Raw genomic sequence first — 19,070 nt, 5'->3', positions numbered from 1 at the left:
TTGCAGCCACCCACGGTAAGGGAGGCAAAATGGGGTCTCCACCCCTTCCTCCACCACCTCCTCCGCCCACGGCCGCCACCGGTGAGCCCGGCCGGCCGGCCACCGTCGCCCCACTCATCCCCACTCTCTCTCTCTCCCTTCCTGGAAGAAGAAGAGCTAAAGTTCCCTAAAATTCTGATCTAACCCCCTATTTCTTCTTATTCGCAAAACAGTCCTTCCACCACTCTCATAAACCTATTCGCGGATAGGCCCCTCCACCTCCAAAAGTATTTACAAATAGGTCCCTGGTTTAGTACAAAACAGTCCTAAACCTCCTATTTAAGCCATAATTCATGTTTAACCCATCATTTCATATACCAAACTTCCTCCAATTAATCCCAAATTTTACCACGTCATCCTCCAGAATACTTTCGCCGATCCATATCCAAATTTCCCAAAAATAATCTTTCTACCTATTTTTCGTTCGCGTTTTCTGTTCGGAGCTCACGGTTAAAAACCAATCTTTCTTTTATTTATTTGTGTGTCCGTTTGTGTGTGCCGTAGATCGCGGATTGCCCGAGGAGGAGCCCGAGGAGGAGTTTGACCGCGAGCCTGAGCCCGAGGACCAGCAGCACGAGCCGGAGCTCCCGGAAGGCTTTGAAGACGGCAAGTCCAATCTCACCCTTTGATGCATATTTAATACCTAGTTTTTCAAACACAACCTATTGGCCTGTTTTACAAAATGCATATTATTTCATTGCAAGACCTGGTTGCATAGCCATCCTTTGATTGTTTTGAACATTCCTTGTTATCCTATGGTTGTCTCTAAATATGATTCGCTCTATTTGGTTGATAGCCACCGCTAGAATGCTTAGGAAATTACTACTCAAGTACAATCACCACTACAACTATGTTTTCGGAAAATAAGCGTGTGTGTGTGTGTGCAAGTAAGGAAAATGGCTTTCTAGGTTCAGAGGAAAAAGGATGTGTAGACAGGATGGATGGGTATTCCTTGTGTGGGATGCCAGGATGTTGTGCTCGTACCTTAGTGGTTGAGCAATGTCGGAAGATATCCATCTTGTCATGGTTAAGGACCGAGTTGATGTGTCATCTTGCCTAATTCCACCATCGTGCAACCACTCGACCGTTGTATGGGCAACGGCTTAGCATGAATCCCACTAGCTGAACTGTTAGCCGTCAGGGGTGCTGGCGAGCAACGGGAGCCCATGGAAAAGGAATAAGATCTTGGTGACTTAGGTCCCGGTTACGGTCTCGTGGATGAGCCGTGAACCCCTTGGGTGCTTCCGCGAGGGCTAGCCAGTCTTAGCTAAGGTGGGTAATGGCTTTGTTAGGATCCGCACCGGCACTAAGGTGATCGTGCTGCGGTACCCTACTTGTGGGAAAAGTGTACAACCTCTGCAGAGTTAAAACCTATCCGGGTAGCCGTGTCCACGGCATTGGACGAGTTACGGCTTGGTCACATAACTAGCACTTGGGCATGGATGGTGTGGTGTGTGTGTGTGAGAGAGAGAGTTGAATTTTGGAAGAGTCTGGCAGTCGTGCCGTGCGCTATGGTGGACGGGGAGTCCGATAGCGATAAAAACTTGGATCCTTTGTATAGGATAAACCCCACTCCTTGTTCGGTTACTAAAGAAAAGCTTTACAAAAATTTGTTTGAAACGAGCCTATGCATGTGTTGAAAAACTAGCTTTATTGCAAATAAACTCTAGCCTATCCTTGTTGTATTCTGTGCATATACTTGCTTGTATCCCCCTCCATGGATGGGGTTGGACTTGTTGAGTACGTTCGTACTCACCCTTGCTTCGTTACTACAGAGGAAGACCCTGACTTCATCGTTGAAGACCTTGAGTAGAGGTTGTGTCCGCACCCAACATTGCCTGTGGTGTTGGCCCTTTCCAAGATGCTGCTGCTGCCGTGTAGTCTCGAGTGCTGTCTTTTGGCAGTCGCTTGGTTAGCCGCTGTTGTTTATTTACTTCTTATCGCTGCGTGGCTCTCACGCCCACTCCCTCAGGAGTTGTACGGTAACTGAATTATCTGTCGAATAAATGTGCTATCAGCCTCCTGGGACTGATATTTGTATCACATTTAGTCTCTACTTATGTGGGGACGCTTCACTGACTAACATAATACACCGGTCGTTGTACCATGTGGGTGTGGTCGGGCTCTTAACATTCCACAACTAGCATGGTGCTGACAACATATGTCATTGCGGAAATGTAGAGGTAAAGCATTTCTTGGTCGGCCGGGGCTGTCATGAAGGGGGGTGGTGAGGAAAGCTTTGAGCTTTTCGAGTGCCTTGCTGGCCTCATCATCCTACTCGAACTTGTCCGCCAAGGAGCGACCATCGTACTTTTGATTGATGGCCAGCTTGAAGGAGGTCGGCCAGTCAACGGCCCTAAGGTAGGGAGTGAAGGTGGTGAAGCCATCAATCATCGTGTCATCGTCATCCTCAAGGTTGTATACAACGGGTGGAGCCCTGGGGCGTTTGCTGTTGTCGCACCTAGGAGGTGCATAGGCGTCTTTAGGGGCGCCACACATGCGGTCGTAGTTGGCACGGTGGCGCATCTCATCTTCCTGATGACGGCAGTGCTCATGTTATGCATCGCGGTTGAGTCCAGGAGTGTCGTAGTCGCGGTTGTACTCGGCGTGGCGGTAGAGCTCGGCCTCTTCCCGCTCTTGGTGACGGTTGTTGAGGTTGGGGTGGAGGTCACGGCGGTCGCGGAGGTAATGCAACTCTTCACGGAGATCATGTTGCTAACCTTGTCTGCCACAATCCTCAGCATCACCTCTCCTGCCACGACGTCGGTTGTCGTGGTTATCGTTGTTGGTGTTGTTGGCGGGTGGATTAGCAGGTTGCTCCACCTCTTCTTCCCGAACAAGCTCCAGCTAACCACCCGCGTGGTTGTCGTGGTGACCTCGGTGGTGGTTGGATCTGCTATGCCCAGATCGGCTCCGAGAGTGCAGGGTAGCAGTGGACTGGGAGTATGCAGACCGGCTGTGGGCCTGCTCTTCGATCTGGGCATTGGCGACGCAGAGTCGCGCCCGAATCCTCCTGATTGGCTTCGAGTCTGGAAGATTTTCTAGGTCAGCAAAGGCAGCCCCCAGGTTAGCCCTGGGTGTGGTGAAGACATTGTGTCCAGCCTCCTCGAGGTCGGCTTGTAGATTGCAGTCACGCGCAGGGCGCTTGCGTCTGGCCCGGGCACCGTCCTGGTCGGCGTTGCCGCCGTCATTGCATGGTGGTTGGCGCTGATCACCTGCTGCCTCCGCGTTGGCAGCAGATTGTTGCTGGTTGCTGGCCTACTCTTGTTGGCGTCGTACCGCACAGTTCTGGTTCCCGGCCTTGCGACTCGCTTCCTAAGAAGAGGTTTTGCCATCCCTAGGTGGCTCGTCAGCAGAGACCATAAAAGCTTCACGATCTAGCATGCAGGAGTTGCTCTTGTCGTCTCTTCCATAGGGATTCGGTGTCAGGATGATGCGAGGGACCTGGAACTCGCCAAAGTCAAAAACTGGACGGGTGCAGGTGGGTTTCTAGACTGGATCTAGAAGGACTGCGCGAGGTTCATGGAGAACGCGGTAGCCGAGTCCCTCAAGCCAAAGGGGGTGAGGGAAGGACCCTACACTAACCTGGTTGAGCATAGCGCTGCCTTAGATAGATCTATTCACTCAGCAATAGTGTTGCTGATGCGATCTAGCCCCGCGATAAGGTCGGATGGTGTAGGTGGGTGGGTAGCCGCAAGGATGTTGGGGATCCTCTCACAGAGAGAGAGATCGAGGACTTGCTAGGCAAGCGGTAAGATGATCCATGGGTGGAGAACTTGTCCCGTCGGAGTAGATCCAACGGAAGCTAAGCTGGTGGTAGACGCCGAGTCGACGGAAGATGTCGAGTCGATGAAAGAAGCGGTGGGATCGGAATCCACTAGCATGGTCCCGAAACGAAGCCTGATCAGGTTGGCGAGGAAGTCCTTCATGCTCTCGAGGAAAACAATGCTGGGACGGGATGCCATCGAGCTTGTTAGGGAGGATCTCACAATCACCCCTACATGGCGCGCCAACTGTCAAATTTATAAGCCCGACAGTCCACCTAGGGGGTACCTAGATGGTTAATTTGTAGGTGGATGCGATTTTGAAACAAATAACTTGAAGGTGATTGTGAGAACACAAGGGACACGGGGTTTTAGACAGGTTCAGGCCTCTGGAGAGTAATACCCTACGTCCTGTATGCTTGGTGTCTTGTATTGCTTGTGAATTTCCCTGCCCTCGGGAGACTCCCTTGGTCGCCTTATATAGGCTGATAACCTAGGGTTACAAGTTGGTTGGAATCTAATCTTCTTGGTAGTTACATGAAAGGTAAGCTGAGTCAAACTACAATACGCGTTCCGCATTATCCGGGCTGATTTGAATCGCCGAACCTCCTTGGCGTGTACTCCAAGTATCTTCATGTCCTCAGCCCGCACGTCCTGATCAGATGGGCCCACTTGTTAGGTCTGGCCAGTATCCTGGTTGATGGGAACCCATGGGGTACCCATATCCCTCAGTTGGGACTCCTCGTGGACCTCTTGTTGCTCGGGAGTGTCCTCACACAGCCTTGCTTGCTCTTCCAGCTCTTCAGGAGTCATCAACCTCGTAGTTTGTGTAATCCGAGCCAGCTGGATAACATGTAAAAGTAAATCAAAACAGCAAGCAAAAGAGCGAAGGTAAAAAAAGAACGAAAGAAAAAGATAAGAAAAATATCTTCGAAGCTACAAAGATCAATGCAAGGAGCTGAAAAAATGCGAATCTCAAAGCGGTAAACGACAACGAACAAGTTCTCAACAAGACGCGAGTCTAACCTCGAGCGATCCATACCCCCGCCTTTTATAGGGGAGTTAACGGGTATGAAAGGACACCTCAAACCTCGATCTGAATTCGAAGTGGCAACCAATTAGAAAATGACATGATAGGCATCAAAAGTTACCGTTGGTTTATTTCTCCTCCGACGCTCGAGGGTGATGGTTTTGATAGAAGTGATCCTTAGTCGCGGGTTCGGCCCGTTGGAGTCGACCCTCACCCACGAGGAGCTACTATTGGGGATTGCCAAAACCTAAACGCCCTCGAGCGTCGTCCACAGCATAAGAAATCCTTTGACCTCGCAAGTTCTACATCAAGTATAAAGAGGCGTGGAGCCCTTCTAGCCTCCCGAGTTTCAAACCGAGAAGAAAAACTCAGTTACCCTCAAACATTGTTAGCAAGTCTCAAGATTAACCTCGCAAGTTTCGATTCAGCAGCAAGGAAAACAGAACTCCTTAAACCTCGCATGCCATGTGGAGGTACTTCTAACAGTAAATCTCATGTCCTTGCATCACCCTTGCTCCTAGGAAGACTTGGGGGCAGTGATTGACAACAATAATAGCTAACTCCCACTGGATTAACTCTCGAGTGTTCGGGATCGGTTCCGAACACCGTGCTTCTATCTTTTTGAATGATGTTCGAAGAAGAACTTTGCGAGGTTAAGACCTCTCAACAGGAGTTCAGGGGCCTCGAGGTTGGGCGTTCGCCTCATATCACGGATGAAGCCTCAAGGCTGGACGATCAACTTTGAATGAAGATGAAGTCTCGAGGTTAGAAGGTGGTCGGCGGAGAAACATGACCACGTGGAAGAGCTCAATTTGTACACGTTTTTCTTTATGACCTTTATGTACGGCATATCCTAGGAATGTAGTAGTTGAGTAAAGACATTCTTTATAAAGTAGGTCATGGATCACTGTAAAAGGAGAACCCTGCCCTGTTGTAAGGAGAGAACAGTTTTTTTTTCCAATTACGAGTATTATACCTATTGTAACTTGGATCTGTTCGGTGTCAAATTCCTTTGGTACCAACAAAACACATGATTTCCGACTCTTGTGTACATATATTTTATTTTAGCAGATGCATTTTACAGAGAGAGCAGGCAAGTAGTACCAGAAGCTGAGTACAGTGCAACAATACGTTAGTCACGAAGTAGTAATATTACTCAAAGCCTAAAATAAATGAGAAAAACCTCAATCAATCAATAGAAAATATAGTAGAAAGTGGCGAAGTACTCTTGTTTACATATATTCGATTGTTTTTGTGTTACTCAAATAGGAAGTAGCGAAGCTACCTGGGAAAGACCATGGCTTGAAACCCATTTTGCTGTTTACTCAAATAGAATAAAAAATTCAAAGCAAAAGTTGATCCCGATTATCCTTCGTCATGAGAAGGAATTTTCATTGTATTTAAATTACTGAAATATTACTGGAGTGATGAACCCGTGCCGCACCAGTGAACCATGTTATGCACGGCTACAGCTTTCTTCATTATTCAGCCGGCTTATCAGCCACTAAACAGTATTTTCCTTTCACAACAAATCAGCCGTTTCAGCTTTTCAGCCGACTTATAAGCTGAAACGAACAGGCTCATGTAGCTGCTGAATTCAAACCTCCCGCGAAGTAAAATCATGAATCGCCGAGAAACGAAGTAAAATCTCGAATCGTCGAGAAACGTAAGAAACATCTCCCTCCGAAGTTATTTCTTCTTACTCCGAACTTAATTCTATCCTTTTAAATTATTATTTTATTTTTTCAAGCTAAACATGCAGTGGGCGCCAACTGTTGTGGATTTAATTTCAATGGAGAAGAAGTCATAACTTAGAGCGAGAACTGTGGGATTGCACAAGGTGAGTCCCTTCCTCAATACCCCATGGGTCTTTTATATAGAGGAGGATGGGGGTGACAAGTAAGTACAAAATTTACGACTAGACCTTTTAACCTTCACACGAGCGGCCGAAAGGTGGGGTGCCCTTTTTCCCCGACAGGAAGCAGTTGGTATTTTTATAATAAATATGAGGTCATTTCAGCATTCCGTTAAGAGGCTGACATTTCTGAATTATACTGGTATTTTAGTGCGTACCACATCGAGGAAAAATACATCATCCAATACAACCGGAAAAAAACCTAATTTCATTAGAACAAAATCGAAAAGCACAGTAGCTTCCTCCCTCTCTCTCTGCAGGCCCCCATCCAGGCCCAATAGATCAGTTGGTCCACTCCGGGCCGAAGTACTTGGCGTTGCGCCGCCTGGGCCTGCTGGCAGTGGCGGGAGCAGCGGGCAGCGCCCCGACGCGGCGCATGAAGGCGGCGAACTCGGCGGCGCCCGCGCCCAGCGCGGCGGCGGTGGCGGCCTGCCTCCGCGCCGCCTCCACCACGGCCTCCCCGCCTGGAGCCGCCGCGTACTCCGCTGCCATCCGCGTGGACTTGTCCACCGACTCCGCGGCCCGGCGGAGCGTCTCGAGCCCGAGTGCCTCGGCCCGCGCGGCGGCGTCAAGGAACTCCGGATCCCCGGGCACGATCTCCCCCGACGCCAGGCTCTCGGTGGTGGCCAGCATGACGAGGCGCATCACCTCTGCCTGCTTCGCGACCACCGCCTCGCTGCTCGCCAGCAGCTGCAGCAGCTCCTCGAACGCCATGGATAGCTCCGTTCGTCCGTTGGAAGCGTGATCTGATCGATGGATCGATTGCATCCTGAACCCCGGGTCCTGGGTCGCCTTATATGGACGAAGGACGCGAACCAAATTGCCGAAACGGAGTCGATCTCGAATCGGATTCCTGGTGAGTCGCAACGAGCTGGAACGGACTCGGGCGGCACGCCGTGGCGCCGACGCGTTCAGAACCAGCTTGCCGTGCCGAACCTGACGAGACCAAGGATTGGCTAATAGCTAGGCGAAGAAGCAGCACGGAGCTCGATCCAAGGACGAACCCGAACGCGGCTCCCCATCCATGGCCACCGCCCTGCCACGGCCTCCGGCGTTTGAATCAGGCGAGGCGACGCCGGCGGCAGTGCGGGCGCCGAGCCCTCCCTTGAGCGCGCGTCCCAACGTTCCACGGTAGTGCAGGCGGCCTGTGGCTCCGTCCGTAGCGCGCCATGGCCCCCCGGCCTCCGAGCTCGGCGACGGCGAGGAAGCACGCGGCACACGCCTCCCACGGACCCACCCGATCCGAGCCGCACGAAGACGATCCGACGGGGCACAGGTTCCAGCCGTGGCGCGCGGGCCGTGCCAACCTTCCTCTCCCCGTCGTCCTGACGGCCCTGCAGCGCCGCCGCAGACTCGCTGTTCACGCCGTGGCTCCTCCGCGCTCAAGCCGTGCCGCCTATCGTCCTGACGGCCTCGCAGCCGCGGTCACAACTGACGAACAGAGCACACGTTCGAGACAAGGAAGCACCTGACGATAAACATAAGCGCACGCTAGCTGCTGCTTCATGCCGGAGCGTCGCCGCGTTCCGGCCGGCCGGAGCCATTCCTTCCGGAGACGTCGCGCCTCTGCCGCAGCTCTCAGAACGTCTCTCCACACTGCCACGCACTACTCCTCTCAGGATGCTGCAACTGCAAGTCTGCAGCACTAGTGCAGTTGCAAGGTCGTGCATGCCAACGATTATGAGCGAGAGACGATGCGCATCAGGATCACGGAGGACCCGGAAAACGTTAAAGTTCTTGCATCCGGAGGTCTGATGGACCTCTGTCGGCTGGGACCAGTAATGGCGGAGGGGATCGGAACGGGCAGGACGGAACCTGCCCTGCGGGGGACAGGATGAAGGAAATCTGGAGGAGAAGGATGCAAGTAGCCAACCAGCCGCGGCGAGACCGTGAGGTGCCTTCGACGTTTGCTTTTGCTAATGGTACCCGTCCTAAGGGGGATTTATGTAAAAATTTGGATCGCGATTAATGGTCGCGATCCGATTTAGGGGTCCATATGCAAAGTATTAGGAGGCTATATGTATATATTCGGATCGCAGTCAATAGTCGCGATCCAATTTAGGGGTCTTATTATAAATAACTAAAGGGTCTGTGCAAAATTACTCGCCGCCTCCTACGCATTACCGTCCAACGCACGTCTAGACCCGCGGCGACGCGCCCCGCCATCTCCAGCTGGCATTTGCTCTCGGCGGTGGCGACTCCGACGGGACCATTGGTTGCTTACTGCAGATGCTGCAGAAACTGAGAGGATCGTCACACGATCAGACTCAGATGAAGAATACGTTGGCTTAGCTTGGCCGTCGCCGTAAACAGCTAGACCACGTTCTCAGTGCCTGTGTCAGTTAATTTGGAGTCTGCGTTCTCATTTGTACCGATCCGCAGGAATGAATCATAAAGAAACAAGGTAAATCAAAGCTGGATCATACGGCACAATGAACTGAAGAACAAGATTGCAAGATTAACTCTACAAACGGTACTGCATACATAACTGGTAATCTTTTAAGGTACCTTGAATTCACGTAGAACATCGTTTGGCATCTGTTCAGCTGTCAGCGTCTCTCATTCCCTCCTTTTCAGTGCCTTTGAAAGAGCCTCCTTCTGCTTGCAATGAAGCAGCACTGGAGCTTTCTAACTGCGATGCAAGGTGCCCCTGAATCGAACTTTGTTTGGCAACTCTGAATTATCCCTTTGCTGATGATCCTCACCTCACCGGCAGTCCACTTGCTCACCTACTACATACGGCTTTCCTAAATTCCTTGACATACTTTTGCACTTGTATAAGAATTGTGCTTTCGTTAATAACTTTTGCACTATACACTTCCAGTGAGAACCTTATGCCGGCGTGACCTAAGCGATGACGCGCCGGCGGCATAATTTTCAACAAATGACCTACTCCGTGACGCCTACGGATCGGAGGACTACAAATAGGCCAGCACTCGTACCCGCAGAGCACAACACAGAAGCGCAGGAGAGATCGACCGGCCGGCAGCCGCGGTAGCAAGCATAGCCGGCAAACTCGGATCGACTGGGGCGGCTCAACAATGGCGGCAGCGCCGGTGTCCGTGCCGCGCATGAAGCTGGGGTCGCAGGGGCTGGAGGTCTCGGCGCTGGGCCTGGGCTGCATGGGCATGTCGGCGGTGTACGGCGAGCGCAAGCCCGAGGCCGACATGGTCTCGCTCCTCCGCCACGCTGTCGCCGCCGGCGTCACCTTCCTCGACACCTCCGACGTCTACGGCCCTCACACCAACGAGCTCCTCCTCGGCGAGGCGCTGCGGGGCGGGGCGCGGGAGGAGGTGCAGCTCTCCACCAAGTTCGGCATCACGCCGGACTTGAGGGAGGTGCGCGGCGACCCGGCATACGTGCGCGCGGCGTGCGAGGGCAGCCTCCGGCGGCTCAGCGTTGAGTGCATCGACCTCTACTACCAGCACCGCATCGACACCACGGTGCCCGTCGAGGCCACGGTGAGTTACTAGTTCAGCTTCTTGCTGGTTCAGTCTCTGCTATAGCCCTGGTAGCTAAACAAGAGCCTGGGTTGCTAAACTTCAGATTGGTGAGCTCAAGAAGCTGGTTGAAGAAGGGAAGATAAAATACATCGGACTATCCGAAGCGTCTGCATCGACAATCAGAAGAGCGCATGCAGTTCATCCCATCACCGCCGTCCAGCTGGAGTGGTCTCTCTGGTCACGAGATGTCGAACAAGATATAATCCCAACCTGCAGGTACCAAGTGTTTGCAGTAGCAGAAACTAGATTCTGCTATTACTTTAGTGGATATAAGCCAATATTTTACTCTGTTCTGAACTCTATTCTTGCTCTGGTGATTCCAGAGAACTTGGCATTGGTATCGTGGCATACAGTCCATTAGGCAGAGGGTTTTTCTCCAGTGGAGCTAAACTGGTCAACGAACTGCCTGACGGTGATTTTCGCAAGGTAAATTATCCATAGTTGCCTTACTGTTTCCGGCTTCATCCTTTAAGTCGATCATATCCTCAATATTATGCCATTTTTCTTTCAGAATCTACCAAGATTCCAGCCTGAGAACCTGGAGAAGAACGCCCTGATATTTGAGCGTGTCAGTGCGATGGCCGCAAGGAAAGGATGCACCACATCGCAGCTCGCTCTAGCCTGGGTTCACCATCAGGGAAGTGATGTCTGCCCTATACCTGGAACCACAAAGATCGCCAACTTCAACCAGAACCTCGGAGCGTTGTCGGTGAAGCTCACGCCCGAGGAGATGACAGAGCTCGAGTCCTATGCCGCCACAGACGATGTCCAAGGTGACCGGTATCACAGGACATTTCTAAACACCTGGAGAGATTCTGAGACCCCTCCTTTGTCATCTTGGAAGGGCAATTAGAAATGTGCTATTATCATCTTAGTTCATTGACAGGAGCAATACATGTGTTTGTGTTGCTTGCATCAGAGCACCTCTAGCTAGGTGATGATATATCACACAAGCAAATAAATGTTCTAAGGATCTTTGAATATCTTGTTTCTCATTAATATAAATCGCTTTTTATGTACTTTGTACTTCATACTTCTGATAAATCTTTGGGGACGGATTGACACACCATGATGAAGGCTTTGCTGATATGTGGGACCTTAAGTGCACTTATAGAAGAAATGAATTAATCTAGGTACCTAGATTAACACAGCACTGGTCAGATTTATCCAAGATTGCACAGGCAATCTGTTTAACTTGTTGCCTTGAGAATCCATGAAACATTGTGGGACGTCGTATTAGCTCCACTGATTTTTATATAGTCTGGTTGCAGATAGCCGCCAGCAAAGTGGGGTTAGTTGTAAATGGCAGCCATGATATGATAAGCTACCCTATGATATCGCACTAATCTCTACATATCAGGTGTAGATCCATACAGGTCACTATCTTATTTTTTAACTAACTAGCTTATCCTAAACATCATATATTTAAGAACAGAGGGAGTATATTGCTAATTAATAAGGCTCAAATGTCTTGAGGCCACATCACCATAATTAGTGACAAAGTCCTATCATAACCTGCCAATTCAGGTGTCTCCATCATCCCCTCTGCCTTCTATTCACTTTGTTGCGTGCATTATTTAATATGTGATATCACACACACTCCCCAGCTCAACCAAGCCTAATTACATTGTGTTGAATTACCTTGTACTTCCCACCGCAAGGTTTATAATCCTAAATTCCTTAAATTGCATTTGCTCAAAGTTCGAAACTACTCAGTCATTATATGTGCTTTTGTGTGTAAAATATTCAAACATGGATCACTTTAGCTTAATGTCAAAATGTTACCAATTGTACATCTAAAAGGATGCAGGACTTAAGTTTGCCCTGATAAAATCTTTCTTTAGTTTTTTCTAAAAATTGTTTCACACCTGATTTCCTTGATTTATTGACATTTTTTAGGGAAAACAGGGAGGGGAAGACTCTGTGTGTGTGTCTGTATGAGTACAAGATGAAGGAAAGAAGGAACACGAAACGAGGGACTCTTGGCATTAGCTGATTTTGAAGAAGTACCTCTTCTTCACTCTTAGCATAGGGAAATTGTAACAAGAGTCAAACATGTTTCGGATTTTGAAGGAAGCACAGGAGTGCATAGAGATGTGGCTATTTTAAAGGCCAGAAACATAGTTGCATTTTCATTTAACAATTTATTCATACACTGCATTATTTCTCACTTCTTGATGCGACAACACAACCACACTAACATACAAGAGTATCACCCCCTCATATGCGCAACTCACAAATGCCGCCATTGCTTTGCCAACACCAAAGGGACTTGGTGAAAACAACATCAGGTAGCATAACATAGCCTCGTGTATCAGGCCGTGCACGAAAGTACTTGTTACTCAGCCTTCCAGGAGGACAAGGGAGGGGTCTCAGAATCGTTCCAAGTGTTGAGGAAGTCATGGTACCGATCGCCCTGAACTTCTTCAGAGGCATAGGATTCAAGCTCAGCCATGTCTTCAGGCATGAGCTTCACGGACAATGCCGCTACATTATTGTTGAAATTCTCAATCTTTGTTGTTCCAGGTATGGGGCAGACATCAGTTCCCTGGTGGTGAACCCAAGCCAACGCCAGCTGAGATGGGGTGCAGCCCTTCCTTACTGCCATTGCATTGACTTTCTCAAATATCAAGGCATTCTTCTTGAGATTTTCTGGCTGAAACCTAGGCAAATCCTGAAAATGCATAGGATGGTTCATTGGAAAAGTTATGTGGTGCTGAAATAATGCGTTGTCAGAAGGCAGTTAAGGACATAAACCTTGCGGAAATCTTGATCAGAAAGTGTGCTGACAAGGTTAGGCCCGCTTGACAAGAACCCTCTGCCTAGTGGACTGTATGCCACTATTCCAATGCCGAGCTCCCTGGAATTATCAGAACAAGTTGATGGTTCTTAAGACCATATTATAGATACTTTCAGTGACTCAATCAATGCTAGGTTATGGAAAGACCTGCAAGTTGGGATTATCTCTGCTTCAACATCTCTTGACCAGAGAGACCACTCTATCTGGACAGCAGTGATGGGATGAACTGCGTGCGCCCTCCTGATTGTCGATGCCGATGCTTCGGACAGGCCAATGTACTTTATCTTACCCTCTTCGACTAGTTTCTTGAGTTCACCTACCTGTAGATATCGATAACATATACGAGCTTATTTATCATAGTTTGTTTGTGGTGAAGTTTGTTTATTAGATACAACAGCAAATTAAATAATCTAGTTCTGCAAAGTGCACGCAGAAGCAGGGGAGCCATTTTGGCCCTAACCACCTCTGTTTGTGGTTCTGAAACTTTGAATCATTTTATTCAAGTTCCATTATTTTTCTTCAGCAAATGTAGACTTACAGGTCTTGAGTGATTGCATTGTTTAGTAGATTTGATGAAACCAATAATAGACAAAAATTCCCAGGGTTTCAGAAGAGGATGAGACCAAAGCAAAATAAATTAAAAGCTCAAGGATAATATATATATAAAGTAATTAAGCGAGAATCATCTATTTTCTTCAAAAGGAAATAATAGGTACCAAAATCATCCCTAGACCTTGAAAATTTGACCTGAGAAAGCAAGGGGGCTCACCGTGATTTCGATGGGAACCCTGGTGTCAATGCGGTGCTGGTAGTAGAGGTCGATGCAGTCGACGCCGAGACGCTTCAGGCTGCCCTCGCACGACGCGCGCACGTACGCCGGGTCGCCGCGGATCTCCCGTGAGCCGTCGGCGTCCAGGCGTATGCCGAACTTGGTGGCGAGCTGCACCTTCTCCCTCACCCCTCCCTGCAGCGCCTTGCCCAGGAGGAGCTCGTTGGTGTGGGGCCCGTAGACGTCGGAGGTGTCGAGGAGGGTGACGCCGGCGGCGACGGCGTGGTGGATGAGCGCGATCATGTCCGGCTCCGGCTTGGGCGGGCCGTAGTAGGCGGACATGCCCATGCAGCCCAGGCCCAGCGCCGAGACCTCCATCCCCTGCGACCCCAGCTTCATGCGCGGCAGCGTCACCGGAGCAGCAGCCATGGCTGGCAGTCGGTTGCTCCAATAATCTTGGTAGCAAGATGTGCTCTCTGCTAAGTGCTAATTGAGCTGCTGAGCACTAGTTTGAGTGTTGAGTGAAGTGGGCTTATTGGTGCCTCAATTTATATTGCAGTTGATAGGCCAATGATGCGTCAGGGTATAGGTCATCCGGCGGCTAGAGGTCAGTGGCGATGACTAATGAGTACAGGACCTGCTGGTTGAGGTCGAAGTAGTTGGTATACAAGTTCATAGGACAATAAAAATAATCTATGAATCATGGATGAACAAAAGAAAACCCAGAGGATGAAGCCACTATTCTTTGATGATTCTCCCGGGAATATGCATCTTTCATATACTTTTACAAAAACAATTTTAAGTGGGCTTAGATGGACAATAAAAAGAATTTTTTTAGACCTATGACTAGTAATTCTTATATACTATAAAATCTTTCGACATCAATCCCATTCCTTGAGTAGTTTCTGAAGAATCCAACGATATAGCCTTTTAACTTCAAGGAGTCCGCGTTGGCATTGGAGATGATGGCCTGATCCAACATGTAGCTGCGGTCAGTACGCATTAGTTGGAGTCCAATAACAAATTAAGCAACGTACTTGTTACATGTTGCATGTCATTGGCATACAAAGTATTAGCTGCGGTCAGTACGCATTAGTTGGAGTCCCAATGGAATCATTTCATCAAAATGATAATCACCTTACTAGTGCATCAAAATCAATTCTTTTTCGAATAAGGAGCGGGGGAGCCAAGTGAATCGTACGATTCATGGCCCAATGATGAACATAATGTGGGCCAATACACTACCCTTCTCTGAGCTAAGGGCCTTTTACGACATTTGTGCCATGGATTAAGAAGCGAAAGCCGACAAGCCCATGAACTCCTTTTCTTCAGCATATATAGATTGATTGTGCTATTGGGGTTGAACAAGCACGCGCATGTATGTCGATGGTATAACCCAAATAGATAGACGGGGATGAATCTACGTAGACAAAATCATTAACCAGTTTCATACTGTGGTAGAATAGCCCAGATTAAACCAGTGCGCTAACCATCCTCTTAATGGTTGATTCGGTCAGTACACACTTAAAACAGTGTAATCTAACAGTCTGTCTGGTCAAGCCTGATTCAACCACTGATATCTCGATCGAAACAATACACCACAAGTCACACACGAAGGTGAGCAGAGATAATACAAACACTATACAAATTAAGGTATAACAATTAGCTTTACAAATAGAGTTCAAATATAAAAATACTACAGAGCTTTAAAATGCACAGCGGAAAGAAACTTGAAAACCATTGCCAAAGCTAAGCTAGAAGATAAACTATCAACGACGACGAGCAGAGGACAACACAATGAGCCTACCGATGTGCCATCACATGAATGTAATACCACATGAAACAGGATCACAACAACAACTCTGAGTATACTAATACTCAACAAGTTTTACCCGACTGTGGTAAATACTTAGATGACTCAGTTCTAGTTTTTTGGGTTTCTTTTGCAAAAAGAAGCTTACTAGATCCTTACTTTCAATATTTTAGCTTGGGTTTAATATGTAGCAAGTACCAACTAGGTTTGCATAACTAACCAGAGCTAGCATGTTATACAACACTAATCATCAAAGAATATCATAAACATATCTCATGTCATCACCATTCCATTTCCATTACTACACGTGACCAAGTGATCAAAGTTCTCTTATCCGAGAGATATGGTGAATTGATCCGATTTTATCCCTTGCAAGGTAAACCTAATCACACAACACACGCAATGCCCCGTCGAGCTGCGCATGGCAACCATTCTCTTGGCGAACGCTAACATTTGAATTGCCCCATGACCCTCAAGCACTAGTCCCCGTCGATACCCCGTAGGGTCAGCCATGAGTTATAGAATAGTACCCGATGCTGAAGTCAGGATCAAGCTCAAGTTGTTAGCGCGCACCAAGGTACGAAGGTTTGCTGGTTTCGACTACCTCCTACTCCCGGCATGTCGTTAGTACTGTTCAATCCCCGATCAGCACAGCCAACAACGGTTCGGGCCTTAATGAACATAGGCAGAGGTTTACTTTCAATCCACTTCATATCCTTAACCAAACTCATCTCCGCCCGGTCTCTAATTTTCTTTCCTCAGTGATTCATTCTCAAGTAACCTTTGCTAAAAGTATCAAAAGATCTTGTATCTCGCGAGTGATAGAAAATCACTAGACTTCTACCAAAACCTAATTAAGCATGGTAGTACTAATGACCTACACATACTAGTAGATCAACAAGGAAACCTAGGGATCATGCATCTAAGGTTTGAATCAACACCTAGAAACTTAATGCACAATACGGATAAATAACCACTGCATACTGAAATTAAGGGTTATGCTCTGAGGCTTGTCTTCCAAGCGATAAAGTTAGTGTCAGCTAGGCCTCGGGCCCTTCCAACCTTGGACCGGGTTTTCGGGATGCTCCAGCAGTCCTTTTTCCCTTGCTCAACCACGATCCGGTATACCATGTCCTCAGCTACAGAATCTACATGCATGCCATGATGCAATGCAAGGTTAAGGAATGCAACAACTCAATCACAAGATAATGGGGCAGTCATTTACCGAAGGTAAATATAACTTAACTACACAAGACAACGTGTTGATTTCAAGAGTGATACAAGTATTTATTATTTGGTCTGAAGTATTTCCTTCATTAGCTCCCTAAATAAGTTTATTTTTATTTCTCACAAACAAACAAGCTTTTCAAGGAAATAATTTATAAGTAAATCTAGCCACGTTTTCTGGATCTGAAACTTTTATGGAAGCTAACTGAACACATCAACATCCTACTGCAGAAGTTTTAACATGATTTGCATACTGCAAAAATTATTAAAAATCTATTATTCTAAACATGCAGATTTGGAAAATAATTCATAACTGATTTTCTGTCCTCAATCTGTTGCTACAAACTTCTAAGAATGGTTTCCAAGACAAGGCTATACTACTATGAATTTATCAAGATCTATAGGGTAAAAAAACTATTTATTTCAAATAAATGTGATTTACTAACATGTATTTTATTTAGCGAAAGAAACCAATTTTTTGTGCTAAATAGCATTTTTACTAGGTAAAACAGATCATCTAGAGCTAACAGAATTTACTTTGCATTTTTATCATGTTTCTAGAATTTTCCAAGCTTTTATCAAGATTCAGCCAGCAAAAACGAAGTTAATCTAAAACTTCACGAAAACTACCATTTCCATGAGTTCAGGTTGCAGATCTAGAGCGTACACATCACCAGGAAGCTAACGAAACCAATTTTACTATTTTGGAACAGTATATAATTTACTAAGCATTAAACAACGTTTGCACAAAATAAAATCTAGGGCAAGATATACATCAGTGACATTCTTCAAGTCATTTTTGTAGGAAACTAGACTGCATCAGAAAGTAACAAATTTTAGTTTGCATTTGTCTCATTTTTATACGATTTTATACACATTTCTAAATTTCTCGGCTAATTTAAATGAAAAACAACCAAACTAGTTTTACACTAAGGTCCCTAGAAAGTTTCTTTTCTAACACATCTATCCTTTTCTTCATAAAACAGCCTCAAATTTTGCTCTTAAGTCCCTGGAGCAAGTCCACTTTACTCTTAAACCTAGTACTTTTCTAATAACCACCTGGACATTCCTTTTCTCTCTCAAAACCGCCCTTCACTATCCTCCGCTCTCAGCTCGCACAGTCAAGGCAGTGGTGGCTGGCGTTGACCGGCGGCTATCTCGCCGGTGGTGAGTCCTTCGGTGGCGGGGCTCCTACCACTACTAGAATGCCCCCCCTAGATACGCTAGATTTAGAATTAGACATATTTTATTTCGTCTCTATGTCAATGTAGACACACTTTCATAAAGTGTGTTAGAAGTGTCTTCGTATGTACCGTGTCAGACCTTGTAGAGCGTTCCTATGAAAGAAAGAGACATTTTATAGACACGTTAGATGCATATCTACGAATATTGATACAATTTTGCAGACATATGTATAAAACGTCTCTAGTGGTGTAGTTACGTAGTATAGTAAGGCTTCATTGCGTGTAAGAAATATAGATACAATTTATAGATACATATACAAAACAAGCCTACTAATAGATGCTTTTTATAATGACTCCTTATTGCGCAGTAACTAGTATAGAGACGATGTAGTAGACATGGCAGGTGATGTGGCACGTGATGTGGCGGGTGACGTCACGGGTGACGTGGCGGGTGACACGTTTCATAGTGACGCCAAATTGTGTGTTAACAAATGTAGAAATAATATCGTAGATATATTTTTATTACGCGTCTACGGAATAACACGTTTTATAGTAACACCATATTGTGTATTAAGAAATGTAGAGATGATTTATAGATACATCTATATTTCATGTGTACTAATATATAATGATTCTTTTATTTGCATTTATAAATCTAATATATCATTTTATTTTCTAATAGGTTAATAATGCCTAAATAAATTATCCATGACATTGCATTGGCAATCAATTCTTTGCTTCACCAAAAAGAAACTGAGTACTTCATTCAAGAACCAGCATATCCATTAATTAAATAAAGTATTGTCAACAAGACAATTGCCTTGATAAAGAAACATAGAATGGAGAACGGCTCTACCATTTTGCAAAACACGAAGATAAGAGTTTTATACATTTAACTAATTTAATTAAAAAAACAAGCGGAATAGAAGCATACCGATTCTCACCGGTTCAAACTAGGGCCTTTAACTCTTCGAGTCCTCTAGAATAGGCAGAAATTATATTAGTCAAAACACAACATCACTCAAG

The 19,070-nt window shown here is 46.9% G+C and overlaps 2 protein-coding genes and 1 pseudogene across 2 annotated transcripts; 1 reads left to right on the top strand and 2 right to left on the bottom strand.

Annotated features, from left to right (window-relative positions):
• Positions 1-7,178: 7,178 nt before the first annotated feature.
• Positions 7,179-7,462, bottom strand: LOC101755888 (annotated as a pseudogene).
• Positions 7,463-9,722: 2,260 nt separating this feature from the next.
• LOC101755069 (probable aldo-keto reductase 3) lies at positions 9,723-11,267 on the top strand. The gene is made up of 4 exons (XM_004975231.2): positions 9,723-10,209; positions 10,295-10,467; positions 10,575-10,677; positions 10,763-11,267. The coding sequence occupies exons 1-4, from the start codon at positions 9,790-9,792 to the stop codon at positions 11,102-11,104; spliced, it is 1,038 nt and encodes a 345-aa protein (XP_004975288.1). The 5' UTR covers positions 9,723-9,789; the 3' UTR covers positions 11,105-11,267.
• A 1,075-nt stretch (positions 11,268-12,342) lies between these two features.
• On the bottom strand, positions 12,343-14,329 carry LOC101755475 (probable aldo-keto reductase 2). The gene is made up of 4 exons (XM_004975232.4): positions 13,821-14,329; positions 13,199-13,371; positions 13,009-13,111; positions 12,343-12,925 (listed from the first exon to the last, which is right to left on the bottom strand). The coding sequence occupies exons 1-4, from the start codon at positions 14,247-14,249 to the stop codon at positions 12,590-12,592; spliced, it is 1,041 nt and encodes a 346-aa protein (XP_004975289.1). The 5' UTR covers positions 14,250-14,329; the 3' UTR covers positions 12,343-12,589.
• Between the last annotated feature and the right edge of the window lie 4,741 nt (positions 14,330-19,070).

Source organism: Setaria italica, chromosome VII (assembly GCF_000263155.2).
Source record: "Setaria italica strain Yugu1 chromosome VII, Setaria_italica_v2.0, whole genome shotgun sequence".
Classification (NCBI taxonomy): Eukaryota; Viridiplantae; Streptophyta; class Magnoliopsida; order Poales; family Poaceae; genus Setaria; species Setaria italica.
Note: the sequence above shows the minus strand (reverse complement) of the source record. Positions and strands in the feature narration are given on the sequence as shown.

Coding starts and splice junctions, on each gene's coding strand:
- LOC101755069 (XM_004975231.2), top strand. CDS start 9,790: ATGGCGGCAGCGCCGGTGTCCGTGCCGCGCATGAAGCTGGGGTCGCAG. Junction 10,210..10,294: donor CGGTGCCCGTCGAGGCCACG/GTGAGTTACTAG, acceptor GCTAAACTTCAG/ATTGGTGAGCTCAAGAAGCT. Junction 10,468..10,574: donor GATATAATCCCAACCTGCAG/GTACCAAGTGTT, acceptor TGGTGATTCCAG/AGAACTTGGCATTGGTATCG.
- LOC101755475 (XM_004975232.4), bottom strand. CDS start 14,249: ATGGCTGCTGCTCCGGTGACGCTGCCGCGCATGAAGCTGGGGTCGCAG. Junction 13,372..13,820: donor GGGTTCCCATCGAAATCACG/GTGAGCCCCCTT, acceptor CGATATCTACAG/GTAGGTGAACTCAAGAAACT. Junction 12,926..13,008: donor CTGATCAAGATTTCCGCAAG/GTTTATGTCCTT, acceptor ATGCATTTTCAG/GATTTGCCTAGGTTTCAGCC.